This window comes from Pyrus communis, chromosome 5 (genome assembly GCF_041283825.1).
Source record: "Pyrus communis isolate YQ-2024b chromosome 5, ASM4128382v1, whole genome shotgun sequence".
NCBI classification, from domain to species: Eukaryota; Viridiplantae; Streptophyta; class Magnoliopsida; order Rosales; family Rosaceae; genus Pyrus; species Pyrus communis.
The window spans coordinates 11,117,152-11,140,578 of record NC_142569.1 but is presented as its reverse complement, the minus strand read 5'-3'; the positions used below and the strand labels follow the sequence as shown (position 1 = coordinate 11,140,578).

The 23,427-nt window shown below is 37.1% G+C and overlaps 3 protein-coding genes and 2 pseudogenes across 5 annotated transcripts; 4 read left to right on the top strand and 1 right to left on the bottom strand.

The window, feature by feature from the left end:
- Window positions 1–964: 964 nt before the first annotated feature.
- Window positions 965–3,813, top strand: LOC137725765 (polygalacturonase). The gene is made up of 8 exons (XM_068464546.2): window positions 965–1,612; window positions 1,898–2,026; window positions 2,142–2,303; window positions 2,378–2,404; window positions 2,508–2,715; window positions 2,865–2,946; window positions 3,127–3,355; window positions 3,450–3,813. Exons 1-8 carry the CDS (start codon window positions 1,271–1,273, stop codon window positions 3,648–3,650), a joined length of 1,380 nt encoding a protein of 459 aa, XP_068320647.2. The 5' UTR covers window positions 965–1,270; the 3' UTR covers window positions 3,651–3,813.
- Window positions 3,667–7,440, bottom strand: LOC137725764 (protein NPGR2-like; annotated as a pseudogene). The gene is made up of 5 exons (XR_015962561.1): window positions 7,300–7,440; window positions 6,461–6,744; window positions 6,111–6,363; window positions 4,644–5,864; window positions 3,667–4,100 (listed from the first exon to the last, which is right to left on the bottom strand). The product of XR_015962561.1 is annotated as a protein NPGR2-like (transcript).
- A 3,267-nt stretch (window positions 7,441–10,707) lies between these two features.
- On the top strand, window positions 10,708–11,830 carry LOC137726422 (uncharacterized). The gene has a single exon (XM_068465350.2). The coding sequence runs from the start codon at window positions 11,094–11,096 to the stop codon at window positions 11,574–11,576; it is 483 nt and encodes a 160-aa protein (XP_068321451.2). The 5' UTR covers window positions 10,708–11,093; the 3' UTR covers window positions 11,577–11,830.
- A 3,951-nt stretch (window positions 11,831–15,781) lies between these two features.
- Window positions 15,782–18,022, top strand: LOC137727161 (thioredoxin-like fold domain-containing protein MRL7, chloroplastic; annotated as a pseudogene). Its single transcript, XR_015962560.1, has 4 exons — window positions 15,782–16,939; window positions 17,099–17,210; window positions 17,306–17,419; window positions 17,500–18,022. The product of XR_015962560.1 is annotated as a thioredoxin-like fold domain-containing protein MRL7, chloroplastic (transcript).
- Window positions 18,023–18,689: 667 nt separating this feature from the next.
- On the top strand, window positions 18,690–23,059 carry LOC137725373 (succinate--CoA ligase [ADP-forming] subunit beta, mitochondrial). Its single transcript, XM_068464033.2, has 12 exons — window positions 18,690–19,004; window positions 19,390–19,500; window positions 19,668–19,779; window positions 20,067–20,131; window positions 20,380–20,457; window positions 20,593–20,667; window positions 20,779–20,931; window positions 21,030–21,164; window positions 21,728–21,892; window positions 22,219–22,341; window positions 22,583–22,654; window positions 22,756–23,059. Exons 1-12 carry the CDS (start codon window positions 18,903–18,905, stop codon window positions 22,831–22,833), a joined length of 1,269 nt encoding a protein of 422 aa, XP_068320134.2. The 5' UTR covers window positions 18,690–18,902; the 3' UTR covers window positions 22,834–23,059.
- The last annotated feature ends 368 nt before the right edge of the window (window positions 23,060–23,427 follow it).

Here is a 23,427-nt window from a genome sequence, read left to right as displayed (position 1 = left end):
TCCAATATAAAGTTCAAACGTGATCAGTGATTGACTGATACCGATCGAGTATTAATTTACAATACCTTTTATATTGACAATATATCAACCACTCAAATACCAACAATGCATTTCCCTTAAAAAAGCATCGACAATGTATTAGGTGTTCTGGATTATTATATCTGGTACTCAAAAAAAATTTTCCAAATACAAAGTTTAAAAGGATTCAATTGAGATTTTGAAGGCGTTTAAAATTTTATAAGTATTCAATCGGAATTTTAAACGAGTTTATAGAACTCTATACAAATCAAAGTGCATTAATCAATTAGAATTTTAAGAGATTTTGAGAAGTTCTTAAAAATCTGACTAGTGCTCAATGAGGATTTTAAAAGAGTATGAAAGTTTGGTTGTATATTCAATCATGAATTAATTCTAAATTTTTTAAAAAATAATAAATCTTGGTAGATCTTCCAAGGATTTCTTAGGAAAACTAATGAAAATGGCTTGAAAACTTTGAGTTTAACGATAAGGACAAAATAAAGGATAAAGTGAATAATACCAGAATTGACTTTTTAGGGTAAAAATGCGGTTTTCGTTAAAGTGAACAGTACCGGGAGCTTTTCGTTAAAGTTCCCTTATTTTAATCCTTAGCAAATCATGCTTCTATAGAGTCCATTCAAACTCCATCAAACCTTCATACATGCATTTAAACTAGTTTTTTAAATCCACAAAGTTGAACCGAATTAATCTATATTTTTCATATATTAATTAATGCTTGCAACGACTTGGGTTGTAGCATAAGGGATGCACGGCGCAGAAAGTCATAGTCCGGCCAAGAGATCATTTCGTCTGAATCTCTCAATGTCCGAGAACCCATACCTCAAGAGCCCTTCCTCATACATGACGACACACAGTACACAACAACCGCCGCCAATGCCCTTCTCTTCCGCTGCCTATAAATACTAATGGAAAACTCAGGACATTCTCATCAAATTCAAATCATCGTCACTTGAACACATCAAAATCCATACATTTCTAGCTACAAACCTAATTAAGTTTCCAACATCCCATGATATTGCATTCCTCAAAAATATTATCAGCCCTCAGTTGGAGTTTATTGTCTTTCATGATCCTTCTGTCTGTATTCCGTTCCCTTTGATAGACGATTTATTAGGTGTTTTTTTAGCCTCGTGTCATCTTATAATTTCTTTTGGTGGTCCCGTATCTCACCAAAAAATTATTACCAGCTTGAGTCATTCTGTCTCTCTTTTACACCAAAAAGAAGGCATCAATGGCTTCACGAACACATTTGTTATGGTCATTTGTTGTTGTTTTTGTTGTTTCCTTTAGTACTACTTCATGTTACGGTAGTTTCCAGGAGGTCAACTCACTTCATAGTTACATTGACCATGTTGATAAAGAGTCTGGCTACAATCCTAGGGCTTATCCTTCTTACATGGACACCACTGAAGGTTTCAAGTCCATGGAATTGATCAGACCAAGAACTCAGCTCTTCAGTTCAAGGAAGATCAACAAAATCGCCGGTGGCATAGCGACATCATCAGCTCCGGCCAAAACGATTAGCGTTGACGATTTTGGAGCTAAAGGGAATGGTGCTGATGATGACACACAGGTATATACATAATACATGATGGGCTCATAGGCTTAATGGTATCAGTATATTCATATGGTGATGCTAACTGTAACAACCGTCTGGTCACATTTCTGTTTTGGTACAAATTAATAGTTTCGTAGGTGTAATTTGGATCTAACCCATTAACGATTTACCGATCAGTAAATGTGATGCAACTAGCAGTACTTAACTGTTTAATTTGGTCGAACTGAAAAAATTAAAGTTTACGTATGAGTTTGTATAATATTGTTTAATTTGATTCTTTGTATGCATGTACTGGTTTAGGCATTTTTGAAGGCATGGAAGGTAGCTTGTTCTTCCAGTGGAGCAATAGTTCTTGTGGTGCCACAGAAAAGCTATCTTGTTAGGCCAATTGAATTCTCAGGCCCCTGCAAATCTCGACTTACAATGCAGGTAATAATTAATTCAGATAATTTGTGTTTATTTGTATGTGAACGTGAATTTGAACCATAAATTTTGAAGATTATAATAATGAATTAATATTAATTAAATATTTGGAAAATTTCAGATTTATGGAACCATAGAAGCATCAGAAGACCGATCAATCTACAAAGACCTAGACCGCTGGCTCATGTTTGACAACGTCCAAAACTTACTAGTTGTTGGTCCCGGAACCATCAATGGCAATGGAAACATATGGTGGAAAAACTCATGCAAAAGAAAGCCTCAGGTACGTATGTACTAATTAATCAAATTATTAGCTCTAATCATGTACTAATTACAATCTCTTTCATTGATTTACAGCCCCCTTGCGGTAAACAAGCCCCCACGGTATGCGTATATACATACTTTTAATCTAAATTTTTATGCGAATTTTGATTAATTAAGCACGATTAAGATTGGAACTAATTAAAGTTGTACATGCAATCTGCAGGCTGTGACCTTCAACGGGTGCAATAACTTGGTGGTGAAGAATCTGAAGATCCAAGACGCTCAACAAATGCATGTTATGTTCCAAAACTGCTTCAATGTTCAAGCTTCCCGTCTCACAGTAACTGCACCTGAGGATAGCCCCAATACTGATGGAATTCATGTTGCAAATACCCAAAACATCACTATCTCGAGCTCGGTTATAGGAACAGGTGTGACAATAGCTCGTGATGCTTTCAAAGTCATCATTTTGGTCTTTCGCGTTCGAAAAATACATATGATCAATCAATACATTAAGATAAAAAAATTAATCCATATTATACATAAGTTTAACAACAATTTCTTCATTTGTGTTTTGAAGGTGATGACTGTATTTCTATTGTGAGTGGGTCTCAAAGAGTTCAAGCCAAAAACATAACTTGTGGGCCAGGCCATGGAATCAGGTATTTTACGACCCTAGTCTCCAACTTCTTCAAAAAGTCATTCTGCATTTCTCTCATCAACATATAATCAATAATTATTTTCGTAGAGAGAAGTGCGGGATGACTTTCTTATAGTGTCAATAACAGCTAACAAGTAAATATTTCGATATATATTAATGGTTGTTTTAATTTTGTGATCAGTATTGGTAGCTTGGGAAAAGATGGCTCAAAAGACTATGTTTCAGGAGTACTTGTGAATGGAGCTAAGCTTTCAGGAACCACCAATGGACTCAGGATCAAGACATGGCAGGGTGGCTTAGGCAGTGCAACCAACATTGTTTTCCAGAATGTGCAAATGAATAATGTCACCAACCCCATCATGATCGACCAGAACTACTGTGACCACAAAACCAAAGACTGCAATCAACAGGTGGTTAATTAACTAATTAGTTTCTGATCATTCGTTAACTTATCCGGCGACGAAACCCTAACAACTTTCTTGATTGTTAACTTTGTTACGGCAGAAATCGGCGGTTCAAGTGAAAAATGTGTTGTACCAAAACATCAGAGGAACAAGTGCTTCCGGCGACGCGATAACGGTTAACTGCAGCCAAAGTTTTCCTTGTCAAGGGATTGTGCTGCAAAATATTCAACTGCAGAATGGAAGAGCTGAATGCAACAATGTTCAGCCTGCTTACAAAGGAGTTGTCTCTCCAAGATGTTAGAAACTAGGGCTCATAATTAAGGGCATTGTGAAGTAATTTATGCATTCTTGTATAAAATAGCACACATAAATAATTGTTTGTTTGTTTGTTTGTTTGTTTGTAATTCTACGTTTAATTTGTCATTGTACATAAATAAACATAAATCCATATGTTTCTTTCACAATTGTTAATGCTTTAAAACCATGATAACAAATTAATTAGTGAGCGATCTAATCCTTCCTAGATAAGGACAATAAAACACTTTATCAAGATATTGATTACGAAAGAACACAAACCCGGTGATTGTCTGATTATTCCTGTGGCATGGCATCTGTCAGCAGAGTAACCACTTCTGGATTTAGATTTGGACAGACAAGCCTCAGCATCACGCCATTGTGAAAGATTTATATAGAAATATGCCAGGTCATTCCATATTTCCAAGTTCAACCTTCCAGATAAATCTCTGGTACTCTGTCATTAACAAAACAAACACGATTAATTGCGGTCGAACAATATTATCTGTAAAATCATATCAACGAGAGATGTCTAAGCTAACAAAAACTGTGTTTAGAAAACAGATGCATAATTGTCCCAATGTTAATGTCAGTGTATCAAAAGAAGATAATTTTGTGACCAAACACTCACATCCTAATCTGAGGACATGATTTATACGCCTACTTCTCCTATTCCTTTCAATGAAAACAAAAGCTTCATAAAATTTTGTATGAATATGATATTTCAACTTAGTTGTTATTCCCTTTCGTTCTCTCATCACATCAAGGTTCCAGCATGCTAACTGGTTCTAAAACCCTTATTACTATCATTTGGTCAGAGACTCGGAGGTTCATGAGTAGTGATGATCATTCCAAAGAATAATTTCAGTATCTAAGGTATATGAAAAAAATATCTACTCCCTAAACTGTTGTACAGATAAAAAATAAATAAAAAGAAGGGAAACCCTGTCTTTCAAATACTTTGACTCAAATAAATGTGAAAATTAATCAAATGATGTACCTTTGGAAGCTTCTTCCCATAACCAAAGCTTTTATTCTCAACTTGAACAAAAGCGAGAATGTGAGTATAGGTTGCAATGGCATTTTTAAACTGACCCTGGGCAATTTGAAGTTTGGCTTTGGTTCCCCGTAGTTCTCCTTGTTCCCATTTCCCTGTCTGATCCAAAGCAGCCTCTATGATCGTTTCAGCATCCACAAACCGTTTCTGGCTGACAGTATTCTGATCAATGATAACCAACCTCTAACATTACAACCACCTTCCAGCTTTAGCATTTTCTTTGCACAACATGTGCAGCATCCAACTCTCTCTGCTGAGCATATTCTAGGCTGAGATGGTAAAGAACAACAGGGTCACTCATTGTTGTCATTCTCCCAGAAGTTTCCAAGGCCTGACGTGCCTCATCCTGTCTTGTCACTCTCTCACAATCAGCAATCGCTGATTTAGAATGCACAGAAAGTGATATGCCCAACAAACAAGTGGCGGTACTTTTCAAATGATCACATTTACCATCCAAACTTTCAAGGGCTCTGCGGGCAAATCCTACCCCTTCTTCTGCATGACTGGGACTGGGATTTTCCCCACATATCTTCGATGCCAATAACAAAGCTGGAAAACACATTGGATCCTCGCTCTTACTTAACAGTTTCCTCAGTAAATCTAAAGCAACTGAATCCTCACCTGCTCCATAGTAGCAGAGAGCTAGCTTGTAAAACCTTTCTTTCCGATCCATAAACCCAGGTAGCAGTTCTTCAACTTGATAAGCTAAAGCCATGGTATCCCCTGATACAGACAGAGCAAACAAAAGATGATCTAAGATTGATGGATCCCATTGAATTTTTTGAAGAGAAGCTTTTCTAAGTAGTATCATTAGCAGAAGAATGGCTTCTTCTAAACTGTTTCTGGGTATGAATAAACCGTCCATTTGGAAGCGTAGGTTTGGGAGGCTTGCTTCACACCCACTATACAGAAGCAAAACAGCAAAGTCCTTCTGACTCCTTGCAGTAGTTTCTACCTCAAGGTTCCAGTGCTGGAGCAGAGTCTGTCGGTAAGACAAGATAGCTTCATGCGGACAATCAGACAATTTCCACAATTCTGGGAGCAACTCAACATTCTTGCTTATAATCTCCTGCAATTTACAGTCAGCGCCAAAGTTTTGAGGCAAGCCTTCTGGAAATAAAGATTCAACAATGTCCAGAACAACTTTGCAAGACTAAGCAGCTTCTGCAAGAATGATTAAAAATATACATAAGCCATGCAGTGATGGCCTGATTTCAAGCAAAGTACACAGATTCCTTCGTTCATTTTACCCGTCCTACCCCCCTAGGTAAAACACTCAAGATAATGGTGAAGCATAACAGAACATTATTTTAAACTGAATTGGTTTGACGGTGACAACATTACAAAATGTCATAAAAACAGATTTATATTATGCAAACAAGAATGAAAATGTGTAAATCCGCTTATTACCTTTAAACCTCCCACGAGCCTCCAATGATTTTGCCTTCAGAAATATCGCTTCAAGAAGTAAAGTGACAGCATTCATAGACAACGGCGGAGTAGAAAAACTTTGAGAGCACCTTTCATGACGCTCACCTCCTCTGGCAAGGGTCATTTTAATCTTCGGAGTCAATGCACCAATATCTATTCCTCCAAATACATGTAAAGCAGCTTCTATGTTTCCTTTCTGATATTTGTATCTTCCTAATAGCGCTCTTGCTTCCTGAAAATTCAAATTTTATACCTTAAACTAAACAAACAACTTCCAAGGTCACCGTTAAAAAGATTACATAGCTACAGATAGGTTCTAGAAAACAAACCTCATAGTTCAAACAACCACTCTCACGCAGAGATGATTCAGCTTCTTCTATATTGCCAGCGTTCAGTTTCTTTGTAGCCTCCCCAGCTCGCGATGAAGATTCACTTGATTTATGATCCTTGGTTGCAAGGGATTCATTTTCTGGAGGAACCATTTCATCTGCCGTTCTTAATTGCTCTCCTGAACGGAAACACTTCAGTACCTTTCCAACTTTCGAAGAAGGTTTACCCCTCTTCCCGGTTTCACTACTCCTCCTCTTCATAATGCTTCACTATGCTCCGAAATCTTCAACCACCACCAACAATAACTCAGGAACTTTTATACGTAAAATCGAAATACAACGGTTAACTTATAACTATTAGACCATGATCAAATTAAGATAAATAATCAATCACGCAATCAAACACTAAATCTCGAACTTTTACACATAATTACGATAATCACAACTAACTAATCCTGCATATGACCACATTTCCAACACTGGAAAAATAACATATTTACAAATCAAAATTAACATACACAAAATTCAAGAGCAACGATAAACACGTAAATTTAAAAAAATTCAGTACCAAGACCCTAACTTTATCAATCACCGTATAACACCACCAATAAAAACAAAACCCCATTTATCCCAATTCAGAAACTCCAACAACATCATCCAATTCCGGCCCCCCACCCAACAAAAACCCTCAATTGGCACCATCCAAAAGTCGAAACTTCACCATAAATTTCCAACACCACAGCCAAAACGATAATCCCAAACCCAAGAAACTGACAAAAACGACCTTCAATTGTACAAAACCCCAATAAAATAAAATAAAGCAATCAATCACCAATCACCTTTCGTTTTTGCAAAAGCAGAAAAGCAGAGGAGGCCAATGCATTACTCATACTACTTCAGTTTGATTCCAATTCCCTTTCTACCCTTCTGATTGCTTGCTTCGGAGTGTGATTTGGGGAAGACAAGGGCATTGAAATTTTTTGAATTGGAAGCGTGAGGCTGAAGATTTTGCTGACGGGTTAAGAAATTGAGGCATTTAGAATTAAAGAAATAAAAAAAAGTTGGGGGTTTTTGGAAGTTGGGAAATTCTTCGTCCTTTTGGGACCGTTGGTGTAAGGAGAAATTTTTCAGTGTCCTCTACACACGTAGTGGAATATGTATGTTAAAAAGTAAATTATACTTTACCATATCAAGTTTATTATAATTTCATACAACATCTTCAAAACATTTCACTTTCATACCGCACATACTATTTTATTTCAATATAATACTTCAGTTACATTTTCCATCAATTAATCCATTAAGAGCTGACACGACCACGTGGCAAAAAAATAATTTTTTATTCATTTAAAATATTATAATAATTTACCCTAAAAAAAGATTAAAAATAATAAAAAAACACAAACACAAATTGAAACTGAAGCCCATAAACCCAGAACACCTCCCTCTCCTCCACTCTCTTCACCTCCCCTCCCATCCCACCCCACCCCCACCTCCCCCTACTACCATTACATTACAAAAATACAATCCCAAATCAAATGTCAGAAAACCCTAATTCAAAATTTTCAGGCAAAATCCAATGTCTTCTACCCAGTTAACAGAACCCTCAAAAGAACAAATTTAACAACCAAAACCCCAAAATTTGAGCACAAATCAGATAAAAAAACCCACAATCTGCAAGCTTCAAGCTTTAAAACCCAGCAACCAGAGGACCATGATTTCAGGCGGAGGTCAAGGAGGGTGATGCGGCCTTGGCAGTCGCCAACGAGGAGGAGGAGGTGGGAGCTGGAGAGATCAGTAGAGAGGAGATTGTGGTAGAGAGGGAACGAAGAAGGACCCACTGCTGCTGCCGTTGCTTCTGGTGCGTGAATGGAAAATGTAAATGAAATAATATTGAAATAAAATAGTACGTGATGTATGAAAGTGAAATGTTTTGAAGATGTTGTATGAGATTGTAATAGACCTCAAACCTAAGGTGGTAAAGTGTAATTTACCCAAAATAAAATTTCATACCACTTACATAAAAACACGTGCTGTACCACCTGTGTTCCCGTCACAATGAAAATTTTCTCCCAGTGTAGAATCTATTTACTTTTTACCACGACGGTTGAGGGTCGTTGTTCGCCACGTGGAAAAACGGTGGCGTTTTATGACGTGTTGTTGGCGTTAAACATGATTAACTACACTATTCCAAGTCGGCAGTTATTTCTCGTTCTTAAAATTCTTTCCCGCTAATTTTCTTACGTTTACGTACATCTTCTAGATTACGTTGATGAAGGGTTAGACACTTTGTCCTAACTCAAATTATCAAACGTATATACTGTTTAGACACATAAAATTAATTTTAGGTTGAATGTCGCATTTTAATATCGTTTTATAGTAGACAATTAATGTGTTGAGTTTACAATCTATGTACTTTTACGAAACTCAATATATGCATTCAACATGTTATGTTTAAACAATTTGATACGTGAGGAAGTATATTGAAAGTAAGAATCTCATCAATAGGTAAATAATATATTTAACTATGGTCGGATTTGCTAATGTATGCAACATATACTCGTTACACATAAGTAGTAACTAATTAGCACAAATTCGAATTTTCAATACCGAATTTCTTTTTGTCGTCTTGCATGCATCTGATTATTTATTTATTTTTTTTAACTATTATTTTATTAAGGGAAATGGGATGACTCAAAACTATTACAATAATTTAAAGAATGAGGAGTTTCGAACCTGGGACGCATGGATATAAACCCAACATCCTATCCACTAGGATATTGGACCATATGCTTATATTTTTTTTGTACAACAACCTACACCAAAGACTTTGTTACAACTGAGATCAAAGGGCGAGAGGGAATTCGAACTCTGATCTTGAGTATAGAGGCAAATATTACCTGCCATTAAAGCTAAACACTTCGGTCTTGCATGCCTCCGTTTGTTTGTCATTTGATTCACTTTTGATTTATTCATCCTTGTGATTACAAACAAGAAGAGTAGGGCAACGAATATTAAAGAAAAAAAAAGTGCGAAAATCAATCCTTTTATTTTCAACACTACTGTATATTAACATCCTAACTACATGCAACACTACTTTGTCTTCCAAGCACTATAAAGTTAGGACTATAGTTTTTTTCTCTTCATTTCAAACCAAACTTAATTCGCTCATTTGCTACTTATAAAATAAAATTTTATAGAAAATATTGAAAAGAGGTTATAAGTTTGAATCCCTCAACTTTGTTTATTTCGAATCGAGAAATTAAAATAAAAATCTACTTACGATTCTAATTCTAATTAAGTATATATGTTCCTCATATCAAAACAAAGTTATTTCTCTTTTGAGAGTAACCTAATCCATTCGTTATTTGTGTTAGCATGTTATATTTTTATTAATTTCAATTCATTTATGTTAATATATCTCAAGTTCCATATCCTTTTTGGAATATTACTTTTATGTGACAACTAATCATATTCCAAATTGGACTACCCCTTTCACAAAGTATAAACTTTCAAGAGTGCATTGCACTTAGAAAAAGTCATAACAAAGTTCATGTTTTTGCCTACAACAACCCTACACCTAAGATTTTGTTACAAGCGAGATCAAATGGCGAGAGGAGATTCAGACTCTGATCTTGAGTGTAGCAGTAAATATTTCTAATTATTACAGCTCAATATTCTTTGTAAAAGTCAAATTTAATCGAACTTAACCAAACTATCATTGTCCTTTCATCTTATTCAATTGTAGTATCACGAATCGAAGACAATCCTTTGCCACATCAAATGGTGTGAGCGAAAACATTTTTAGACAATATGAAGCACGTGGCACAAAAACTTACATTAAATTGGGGTTAAACAGGGGAATTGGATCCCATCCGGATCCACTTAGTAGGGATTCTAGGCATCCTCAGATCTTAGTCATTTATCATGTATCATGTTGTTAGAAATCATTTGAATGATTTTATTTAAAATTAAATACAAATAATATCTAACGAAAACTAACTTCACAATATATCATAAACGGCTAGGATGTGGGGATCATGATCCCCATAAAATGGATCCGGAGGATCCCTTTCCTTAAACAGAATCTAATCCAAACTTTTTTCGACCTGCCAACTCCTAGCCTCCATAGAAAACATGGGGGTATTTACGTCCTTCTCTACATCCCGGGCATTGTCGTAGTTTCTTATACAATCATGGGCAATCCTTCAACTCCACATCGATAAATATAGAGAACCCAACTCCTTCTCCCATTCCTCAATCATATTTTTTCCCCTCTCTCAATCTTTCTCTCTCTCCTCAATCTTTCTCTCTCTAGCTTCTCTCTTTGATACTATCTTTCTCCAGATTCCGGCCACTTTCCCGTACTTCCGGCCACTTTCCCGTACGGCCTCTCCTCTCCCACCCAAATCTTATCTTCTTTTTTTCTTTTAATTTAAAATTTTTGTTTATTTATTTGGTGGGTCCTGAATTTTTTTAAATTCCCTCTTTTGTCCCAGAGTCAGTTTCCTTTTTGTTGTGAAGTCACCGTTTTACCCCTCGATCGGTGACGTTTTGCTTTTTACTCCCCAAAAATTTTATTTTTAATCGGATTTGCTATCCTTCTTGGGTTGGATTTGTGGTCCATTTTTTTATGAACTGCTGCTGCACACGTGGCATGCACACAGAGAGCGATCATATGAATACCAAAACGATGCGTTTGCCACCTCGTCGGATTTCGACGACCAATGCGTCAAATAATGCCAACAGCAACAACAAGCGCAAGGAGAAGGAGGGTGACTTCGACGCGCTCCAGCAGACCAAGACGCTCAAGCTGGCCCCACCGCCCCAAGCCAAGCCGTCCGAGCCAGCCCCGCCGCCCGGTCAGCCCGGTCAGCTCCTGGCTGGTTATCTGGCGCACGAGTTCCTCACCAAGGGCACCCTCCTCGGGCAGCCGTGGGACCCCTCCCGAGCCGAGCCGGCTCTACCGGGAGTCAGCAGCAGCAAGATCGAAGCCGAGCCGAAGTTCGAGAGCTTGGAGAGATACGTGGAAGTCGCTGATTTGCTGAAAACGGAGGGGGCCCACTTGGCTGGCGTTGTGAATCCAACTCAGCTCGCTGGGTTTTTACAGTTGTGAGGCAAAGGAGAGCTTTGTGGGGGACGCGTGGAGTGCAAGGATTAAAAATGCATCTGGCATTTTTGGCTCCAAATATGGAAATTAGGATTTTTGTAGGGGGCAAAATGCAAAATGCAAAAGAAAAAATGTTTAGTAGTTGCAGGGGCTTTTAGGTAGGCATTGCTTTATGAATGTGTGTCTCTCTTGTCATCCAAATGTATTATAAAATGTCCTCTAGTCATCCAAATGTATGATAAAATGTCATTTCGATTTAACACATCGTTTTTTAATTTCTATACGCTTATCAACTTTGAACCGTTGGATTGAATGAATTAGAGAAAATTAAAAGATAAAAATTAACAAGAGATATGTGAGATAAAAGAAAGTGTATAAATAACACTACCCGAAAAATAGTTTACACATTCATTATTTATCCATCCCCTTGCACTTCTCCTATTTCTAGCCACACGAAATCGAATGAATCGAGGATGAATTACGGGACATAAACAACCAAAGGCGCGCGTTGTGCATAAAACAAGAGTGTGAAAATTATATTCCGTACATTATTATCTAAATAATAGACACCTATTTTTGTTACCTATCGCTATACTCTCTAGTTTCAAATTGAATAACGTAACAATCTTAACTCCAATCTTTTGGTTACTTGCATTTCAAAATGAATGACCTATAATTTTGTTGTGAGTATCAAGATCGCTAATCATTGAGTATTGATAGGTAAGAATTCAGAACACGGTGAGATGCGTCAATATTTAATCTTAACTTTGAACAAGTGTTTCTACATCTAGCCTCTTTCTTTCCATTTGTTAACAATCTTCTTAGAAAATAATTTGTTGTCTACAGTTCGTTTTAGTTAGATTAGTATCACAAATTTGTATGTAAATTACATTTATATCTTATGAAACAAAGTTCCATTTTCAGTCACAGTACTTAAGCCTCGAGGTTTGGTCCTGCATAGGAGAGTTTCTTCTGTCCGGAACCCGGACAAAGCCTTTATTAGAGGGGGTGGGACCAAAATTTGGAAGTCGATGGACTTGACAAATCAGATAGATGGGGTAGAGAGTGTGTTTTGTGAGGAAAGGGATCCTCTCCGGCCCTTCCACAAAATTTATCAAATTCACAATTCGGATTCTTGAAATTTGATTCAACGGTTACAAATAGGGGTTCCTTTTAAAAGTTATAATAACTTTAACCGTTTGATCAAATTTCAAGGGCACAAATTGATGAATTTGGTAGATTTGATGGAAGGGATCCAGAAATAATCGCTTTCTGTTTTGTGAGTGTTCCGTCGAAGACACGTGGTCCGCCCTCCCTAGTCAAAATTTTCTCTCTGCATAGGGGCGGAGCAACCCAAGGATCAACACGGTCCCGGTCAGCTTCTCCTCTTCCAAATTCCTTGCCCCTCTTTCTAGTGTAAAATGCATCTTCTTGTTTAGAAGTACGTTTATACGACACCTCAAATACAAGCATTATTTTGCAACATTTATAAATATAGAAATTTACCTTAAACAGTAACAAAAACCAATATTAGAAATCCCACACCTAAAATAACATCTACATCCAAACACTTAAAGTCAGTTGAAGTAAATTAATCGGACGCCATACATTAATCCATCAAACATTAGTTCACCAACAATATTAGCCGTCCAAAGTTGCATGTACTTCTATTTATTTTTTAAAATTTGAATTGAATAAATCAGAGGAGAACCAACAAACATAAATAATTAGTGTATGGTTGTGATTTCTACATGCTGTAATTGTTGTGATTATCCTATGTACATTATTGAGGCTTCTGTTGTTGTTACGTATTTGGCGTTTGTTACCAGGAAGCTCATTGCGAGGACCGGCCAGCAAGGCGGTCGGATTCGTCGCCGCCACCTTGTTCCTCATACTTCTGGACGTTGGGAAGGAGAGTGCATAATGTGGTTGGACAAGGAGAAAAAATTGGTTGTGCCTACATGTCGACCGGTTGATCTTCCTAAAGAAATCCAACGAAATAAACTTGCGCTGGCTTGTCGGTATATCAAGATTTTAACCTCTTTTTGTTTAGGCCAACAAGATTTTTTTTTTAATTTTTTAATTTTTTTTATGCTCTTTCCTAACTGTTGAGAAAATTTTCAGTGTGATCATCACACGCGATGGTACACCACGTGTCGTTATATAAATGGTGAGATATGTATGTTAAAAAGTTAATAACTTAAAAAATAAAATTTCCCACCACTTACATAAAAACACGTGATGTACCATCTATATTCCCATCACAACTAAAAATTTCTCCTAACCGTCTCCTTCTCCTTATGTATAAGCAAACATGAAATATGAACAAAATCTTATCTTTTGTATCAATTTGGGAACATCTTTGCTCCACCAAAAATTGACTTGTAGAAAAGAGAGAAACGTACACTTTCTCATCTTGTCAATTCTATCTTCCATCACCTTCTCTTTTGAGATTTTTATTACCTCAAGGATTCGCTCACAACCGCGATCCATTTCCAATTGAAAAAACATCTTCCATGTATTGATTTCCGTAAAACAAGGAATCCTCCCAACATCCATGTGATTTGGCGCAAATTTGCCAATGGATCCCTCATCAGCAAAAGACTGTTTTAGAAAGATAATATTTTTAGCATCACGAAAAGATGTTTTATAATGTGTTTAACCCTTAGCTTGCCATCAATTCTAATAGAATTAAGGAAACAAAATATGAAGAAAAAAAGAAAATCCTTAAAACCTTAGAAAATTGATAAAACCTAGTAAACGTATAAACGTTGGAAGTTGACTTAAAAAAACCCATAATTTGTTGCGGTGTTTCGAGTTGGTGAGTATAGATTTGGTGCTTCTATTAGGTCAGGTGTTCCTCGCACCACCACCTTCTCTTTGCTGTCTGCCTTTGTTGGCAATGTTGCTCGTGGATTCCCACGAGCTTCTTTCAATTGGCTGCAAGTTCTTTATTGTCTGTAGCTGTGCTAGGAGTGAAGCTTGGGATTAGATGATGAGGCGAGGCTTAATTAAGGCAAGAATTTTTGTGAATCGACATGCACGACTGCTGTTTTGGTGGTTCCAGCAGTGGTTATGGCAGAGGATGCAGCGGAATTGGTTGTTTTCAATTTTCTTTTGTTTCGGTCTCAACTTCTAGTTGGGCCACTGTTGTTTGTTTGTGTTTTTGGCTTTTGGGCCTTTTTGTTGTAAATTTTGGTCCTTATAAAGTTTGTTGTTGCTGGTAATGAATGTTACCCTTGATCTAAAAAAAAAAAAAAGTGATGAGTCATGGGCACAAATCAAATAATAGAGGTCAAATATGCAATGCTTGACTTTCACTATCGAAATTTACATCTTTCAATCAGATCAATTTACTTCGTCATTTGGATTCTGATATACTTCAAAATAACTATGTTTTCTCTAAAAATTTGGCTCCCTCACTTGTTCTAAATTTTTCTTTCACGTCATCATTGAAAGAGAAAAAATTCACGTCAACTAAGAAGTTCTTGAAAAACTTGAAGGAGCACTGTTTGTACCATAGGTGATCAATCTTGGCACTACTAAGTCTTTGCTACGTGCTGAGGCAAGTCTACCAAAGCACACCTGCCGGAGGCGTGCCCTCCGAAGCACACATGCCGAATCAACTCACCCCCTCACTCAGCACTAAAGCTCCACGCCTCTTACCAAAGCCAGCCAGCTAAAACACCAGTATCAGGTGACCGGAACATCTCTGCGGAGGCCCACTTCATTTCTAAGTTGATCCAAGGCTGAATCAATTTTGCACATCAACAATATCATAACTTTAAATACGTTAAAAAAAAAGCCTAATCGGATAAATAATTTTTGTGGTGATAAGCTAATTGGATGATAGTTTTTGTGGTAAAACAATTAGGATTTAAACCCTTGTGATGTAATCTGTTAGCAAAAGTGATTTTTTTTGTATAATATCGGTTAATGTAATGGTAAAAATGTACTTTAATGTCTGCATCTTCTTCTTCCTTGTCTCTCTGCTCTCTCTTATATGACAGATGAACCCATCGCGCTCATCTGGGAACCACTGATGGGAAAGCTAGGGATCAGACCGCACTGCCGCCACTACTAGGAAGCTGCATTTTGCCCGTTAAAAGCACACTCCCGGATGGCATTGTGATTAGAATCCATTTCACCAAACTCACTACTAAAACTTACAAAGCATGCCTCAGTACCTTCCATATCTAATTAATCAAACCTACGGCTATATCCCAAATCCCACAAATTCAAGTAGATATCCCACCAATTAAACCCCCTAATCTAGCAGGAATCAACTTAAAGACCACAACTTTTTTAAACTTTACCACATTTAGAACACTAAATCCGCAAACGGATTACAGCACAACGGTTTAAATCCTAATTTCTTTAGCACGAAGACTATTTTTTGATTTCTTACCATCACGAGAACCGTTTATCCGATCAGGCTTAAAAAAATGATAACAAGTCGTTACTAAAAAAATAAAAGCAAGCGATGTTCTTTTGATAAAATAACAACCGACAGGAAGCTGGTAATAAAAGGGAGGGAAAAAGGGGAAGAGGGAAAAAGCGGTTGAGCTCGGTGAGGCATTTCCACAAACACTTGGGCTGCGGAAACCACCAATAAAATGCTGCGCCTTCAAACTTGTCTCCCGCCGATGCTACATATTTCCCCTCTACACCGCACCCGCACTCTGAACTCTCTTCCTTGCTATGCTACTTCGAGAAAATCCGATTCGGAACCCGACCTCAAGGCTTGCTCCAGTCCGAAACCGAAATATTGAAGCCGTAAAACGGAAACTTCTGAACACGAAGGTGAAGAGCCAGGCGAGACGTTTCCAGCGACGATTCCGAGACAGCCGCGGCGCGGGCGCAGGAGCGAAGCGGCGGCGGTTGAAGATTACGTGCGGGAGTCGCTTGATCGGACGTTTGCGTCGATCAGAGAGCAGAACCCAGAAATTGTTGAGAAGAAAGATGAAGTAATGAAGAGGAAAGTGGACGATGGTGAGGAGGAGGAGGAGGAGGAGGAGGAGGGTTTTGGAAGGCAGAAGAGCATGGTGGTTGAGGAAGAGAGCAGGGATTGGCCGTTCGATGCCGATGTGGGGTGGGGGATTCGGGCCTCGGAGTACTTCGAGAAGCACCCAATTCGAAACGTGGTGGGCGACAATGGGGTTGAAATTGATTGGGAAGGCGAGGTCGAAGACAATTGGGTGAAGGAGATCAACTGCTTGGAGTCGGAGAGCTTTGCTTTTCACCCAAGTCCTCTTCTTGTTCTTGTTTTCAAGAGGTACAACAGAGCAAGCGAGAATTGGAAGGCGTTGAAAGAGCTCGAAAAGGCGGTCAAGGTCTACTGGAATGCCAAAGATCGATTGCCTCCTCGGGTATGCGTGTTTTCGACATCGTTAATTTCCAATTTTGCAATGATTTAATTGATGAATGTTGTTAAATTTAGTAACTTGAGCACCAATTCATGTTCTTGATCGATGAACATTGTTAAATTTAGTAACTTTACCTTCAGTTTGTGTATTTGCATTCGACAGTCCGTTAAGATAGACATCAACATTGAGAGAGATTTGGCTTATGCTCTTAAAGTTAGAGACTGTCCTCAGATTTTGTTTGTACGAGGAAACAGGATCTTGTACAGAAAGAAAGGTTGGAAGTGGACTTGTGTGTTCCGATCAGTTTCTGTCAGTTGTTTGCGAGAATTACTATATTTTCTTGGTGTTAAGTATGTTTTGCTTTTGCAGAGATTCGGACTGCAGAAGAACTGGTTCCGATGATCGCGCATTTTTACTACAATGCAAGGAGGCCCTGCTGGATTGATGCCAATGAGTTATCTTCGCCTTGCTAATGGCATTCTGGTACCTCAAATTTGCACCGATTTAGATTTGTTTTTGTTTCTTTATGCTTGATTGTCGGTCCTAATGAGTTTTGGCCTCAGGCAACGGATTATGTGCTGGTGAGATCATTGGTTTACTTAGAAGTTTGAAGCATGGAGCGTGATCGAAAGTAGGTTGCATTTGCAGGTAAAAGCTGTTGATCCCTTGGATATTGGTCTTGAATGAGTGTTGACATCGAGAAGAAGGTCATAGGGGTTGCTGAAATGGTATGAATTGCTATGATGCAGCCACCACTATCTTCATTGTCCACAAATAATAATTGGAAGCTTCACTAGCCAAAAAGTAACGAACGAGGAAATCAGATGAGCATAACAAGCTCCTTGAAACCCTATATCGATTCTTAACACTATTATTTGTTAGGAGATTTCCTGATTTTCATTTTTGTTTTCCATTTTATTCATGAATTTGTGTATTTATTTTGCTTTTTCATTTTTTTGTCTTTTTTGAAGCTATTTTTATGATTATTATTTTAGTGTCCAAATAAGCAAATAAGTGGAACTTATTGTTGCCACTTGGGCATTGAACGAATAAATGACTGGGACTTAAAATGTGTCATTTTAATAAGTTGGGTACTTGTTTGGAACGTTTAAAAATTTTGAGACCAATTTAGAATATTACTAAAAGTTAGGGGATTACTTAATTTTTTTGTTTTATAATAAAATAAATAAAATAACATATAATGGATAAAAATATAATATTTTTTTTGAAGAAAAATATATATTAATATTAATATTATATATTTTTGTATTTTATTAAACATTTTGATTTCTTTTTGGAACAATAAACATTTTGAAATTAAGAGATTGAAAGTCTGAAACTTTGAGTTGAGTTAATTTGAAAATAACTTTTTATTATTTGATCAAATTTCAATATAGTTTTAAATTTTTTTCATTCTGTAATGATTTAAATTGCAAACTGGACCAAATTAAATCACAACACTAGTGATTCAAGTACGTGGATTATTATCCATTGTGATTTAAAATTTAGGCAAATCGTAATGTGCAACTTGGTGCATGATTTGAATCTAAAAACGAATCAATTCTTCCAGCCTAAAAAAAAAAGTGATTTAAACTGTAAGTGAAATAAGTTGGAGAAAAATACTCATACAATACACCACTTTTTCAAAACTTGACTAGTTTTTAAAATTTTCATAAAAATAATGAAAAAAATAGAAGAAAAAGAAAACTCAAAATCGCAAAATAATAAAACAACCAAATCATAAAAAGAAAATACCTAAAACGGGTCAAAAGCAATTTTGATTTTGTTTTAATTAAAAAAAAAAAATAGAAGAAGAAAAGGCACTAGGGATCCCTTTCGCGTTCTCAATTCTCAGACCCATTCGCCTCTGCGTCCGGCAATCTATCTCTCTCTCTCTCTCTCTCTCTCTCTCTCTCTATCTATCTGGAGTTGTTGTTTGGGTTTTAGGGTTTGGGAGCTTGCAACAATGGTGAGAGGATTACTGAAGCAGCTGACCTCCCGCTCTCTCTCCGTCGCCGGAAAATGGCAGCAGCAACAGCTCCGCCGCCTCAACATCCACGAATATCAGGTCTCTATCTGTGTGCAAGTTTCACTCGCACTTACAGTCACAACCAAACTCTCATATCTAAAAGTCTCCGATCTGTTTCTTTTTAAATCCTCCATAAATTCTGGAAAATTGAAAAGGACACTTTGTTTTCGATTTTATGATAATATTCATTTGTTTCAATAAATACTTTTGTTTAATTTCAATTAGTTCATATAAATTTGCAAAGATAACAGTACTGATCAGTGAAAAAGTAGAACTTTAAATTGTGTTATGTTTTATATGATGTATGTGTTAATGCGGAATGTCTGTTGTTCATATCAGTCAAGTAATTGGGTTGGATTGTATTTGTGGGAGAATGTTGTTTGAAGTTTGATGATGAATGCCTTTCATTTTCGGTTGAGATCAGGGGGCTGAATTGATGAGTAAATACGGGGTCAATGTCCCGAAAGGTGTCGCGGCTGGTTCCGTCAATGAAGTCAAAAAGGCAATTCAGGATGCATTTCCCAAGGAAAGTGAGGTAATCATTGGAGATCATAGTCTTTTCATATTTCAGATTTATGAATCCCCAGCTTGCAATTGGTAAACATGTGAAGGTTCGAAATTTGTTTATTGCTATATCTTACTTTCTAAGAATACTACTGTCGTGGCCTTAAAGGAGAAATGCTAACTTGAATTTTGGTGCAGTTGGTGGTTAAAAGCCAAGTCTTGGCTGGTGGAAGAGGGTTGGGAACCTTTAAAAATGGTCTCAAGGGTGGCGTTCATATTGTCCCGACTAACCAAGTTGAAGATATTGCTGGTATTTAAAGCCATCATTGCTAAATGTGATCGGATTTTCATAGTTTTTTCATTAACTATGGACCGAAAGTATCAACTTGGGCTTTCGTACAAATAACTAGCATATGTTTCATTTGCACTCCTGATTGGCCCTCAAGCAATGCATGCATGTTAGTTTACGATAAATCCGTCATATTGTTACTGTATAGTTAGTGTTCTGTATGATTCAGGCAATTGCAGCTTAGTAAATGCGGTTCTGCTTTGTCATTTTGTGATGCTTATTTATCTCCGTTTATGCTAATTGTGCAGGCAAGATGCTTGGGCAAATTCTTGTTACCAAGCAAACAGGTCCTCAGGGAAAAATTGTCAGCAAGGTTGGCATAGCAATTTGTTTCAAGTTGTCCGTTCATATTAGCTTGAAGCAATGCATGCATTATAGTTTCTGAGCTTTCACTTTTATTAAAATTTGGAATCTTTGTGGCCGAGAATTCCAAACTTTCACTTTTACTTTATATGAAATGATGCTTGATGCTAAGAAGTCCTAAGCCACAAACTTTCTTGAACTAGTAAATCATAACTTCATTTTTACTCAGGCTTTGGTCTCTTTCCTTTGCTTGTACAGGTTTATTTGTGCCAAAAGTTGTCGCTTGTCAATGAGATGTACTTTTCTATTATTTTAGATCGCAAATCTGCTGGCCCGGTATATTTTCAAACTCAGTTATTTATGTTTGCTGCAAATTTCTTATTGTATATTACTCTGTCTTTGATAACATAAGTTTTCATCAAAGTTGAGCTCTCTAAACTAAAGATGCTTAATTTTTATCCCATTTTCCAGCTTATAATTGCTTGTGCAAAGGGTGGAACCAGCATTGAAGACCTCGCTGAGAAATTCCCCGATCAGATAATTAAGGTAGCCATCCTCATCTTTAGTTTTGATGCTGTAGCACTACTCTTTCCTTTTCTATATAGTTATTTAACTAGTTTCTTGTTTATCTTTATTTTTTGGTTACGTTGTTGATAGGTACCTATCGATGTTTTCACCGGAATTACAGATGAAGATGCTGCAAAGGTTGTTGATGGTTTGGCTCCAAAAGGGGCTGATAGGAATAGTTCAATCGATCAAGTGAAGAAATTATATAAGCTATTCAGTGAGACTGATTGTACACTGCTGGAAGTGAGTATAAACTTCTTGGTTCTAGTAATGTTACTCTGTAAGCTTCCCAGTTCCAAATTATTCTGTTTCACATTTGTCTGACCTTTGATTTTGGACAGATCAATCCACTTGCAGAAACTGCTGATAACCAACTAGTAGCTGCTGATGCCAAGTTGAACTTTGACGACAATGCTGCTTATCGTCAGAAAGAGATATTTGCTCTTCGCGATCCATCGCAGGAGGATCCCCGAGAGGTATGTTGCCCTTTTCAGTGGACAGTCATCCTTGTGTTTGACCCCATTTTAAGCTGATTAGTATTATCATCTTATGCTCTCCATTGCCGCTAATCATCCCATTTTCTGTATACAATTTTTGTCGGCATAATTCATTTTTGTCCTATATGTATAATGTATATGCAGTATGTCCGTTTCAAAATTTAGTGAGGATTTTTGCTGTTGTAAACAAAAAGTCTTGCACACATTTTACTAATTTGAAATGGAATTTACTGTTTCTAATCATGACCTGGGTTGGGTAGGTTCGTACACTCCTCTTAAAACCCTGTCAGCTTTTAACAGGTATTCCTGATTCCCACCCCCATTAAGTGTGGAGGAAAGTGGGGACTCATTAACAGGGATTATAAAGTTCCCATATTGTCTACTGGATATAGTATATCGTAAATCATAATGAAGCCCACATGCCACTGATGGGCTTGTTTGTTGGAGATGCTTTGTCTAGGTGTTGTAGGTTTTCTGATACACGTACAACAGTATACCCTCTGTTTAATTATTTTTCTCTGGTCTCTTTTACCTTTTGGCAGGTGGCTGCTGCCAAAGCAGATTTGAATTATATTGGCTTAGATGGGGAGATTGGTTGCATGGTGAATGGTGCAGGATTAGCTATGGCTACAATGGATATCATTAAGTTACAAGGGGGAACTCCCGCCAATTTTCTAGATGTTGGCGGAAATGCTTCTGAAAACCAGGTAAGGATGTAGTCATCCGATAGGATTTGTTGAACTGCTTGTTGGACCTTTTGTTTCCCACTGTCGTCATCAAATCTTTTCATTTCTAGTTTTATTTTCTCATTTTTTATCTGTATCTATTGTATATCCAACTTTAGTTTTCCTTTGGATTTAAGATGGTTCACTAGATTGTGAAGTGCCACGTGCACATCTGAGTGCTCACTCATGTTTGAAATAATAATTATTTTTTTTTGTTCATTTTTCTGTTGAATAAAATGGCAATTTCTTAAAGCCCTTACGAAACCTGGATTTCTTTTGTTTTTCTAATTCTAGATTATGTGAAACAGGTTGTTGAGGCGTTTAAGATATTGACTTCTGATGAGAAGGTGAAAGCCATTTTGGTCAATATATTTGGTGGAATAATGAAATGTGATGTGATTGCAAGTGGAATTGTCAATGCTGCTAAACTGGTTAGCAATACTGTTCTGTGTTTTTTTCCCTTCACTAAAGTGAAATATCATTTTGAATTACGCTTAAGAGATTGAGTAATTGCTGAGGGAAAATACAATTTGGCGCTTCCTTCCCGTGAGGGAACAGGTGGAAATTGTTCTAGTTAATTCAGCTCATACTCTAAATTTAACAGCTTCGTGTAATTATATGGCGTCAATCTAGTTTTTCTGAGGCATTAACATTTGTTCATCCTTGTTCAAGGTTAAACTAGAAGTGCCGGTGGTTGTTCGTCTAGAAGGCACCAACGTTGACCAAGGAAAGAGGATTCTCAAGGTACCATTAGAAACTTAATCCTGATGTATCAGTAAACAGTTAAAAACTGTCGGTATCATCCAAGATAAAATGGAAATCTTACTCTGTTAATGGCTATGCAGGAAAGTGGAATGGCACTGATTACGGCAGAAGATTTGGATGATGCTGCTGATAAAGCTGTTAAAGCGCTGAAGAAATAGATCCCTTGATTCTCTTTCTAGTTACATATCGATATGATTCTTACTTTCGCGGTGGCACTGATGTGCTCTGTTTAGTGTTTTTTTGGGTTATGAAAGTTGAAACTACGTAAAACACCATCTGCGTAGTTTGAGCAAAAAATTGAAATTGTTTGAAGAGAAGTTTTGAGGCTGTAGCTGTTGTCAACAAGGAAATTTCAATAATCCAGCTTTCTACAAATTTATTCAAGTTTTTTCTTTTTGCGGTTTATGTTTGTGCACTTTCCTATGCATCCGGGTTTTATGCCTTCTTCCTGTAGTTTAGATTAATTTAAAGTAAAATTGTCGTTTTCAAAAGAACTCACTGGATCATTAGCAAATTTCTTTCAGCACTAATTATTTTAACAGAACACTTGTTTGCCACCTTTTTATCTTATAAAGGTGCCGTTGTTCACACATCTGTTTGTATCTTTCACACACCCCTCTCGATTTTTGGATGTGAAGTAAAAATGAAAGTGTGAATAGCACTAACCTTTTTAATTTGAGTTCAAAGGCTGTTGGTCTAAGTTGGGCAGAGCCGTGCTCTCCATCTGCACCTTAGTTCGAATTTATCTCATT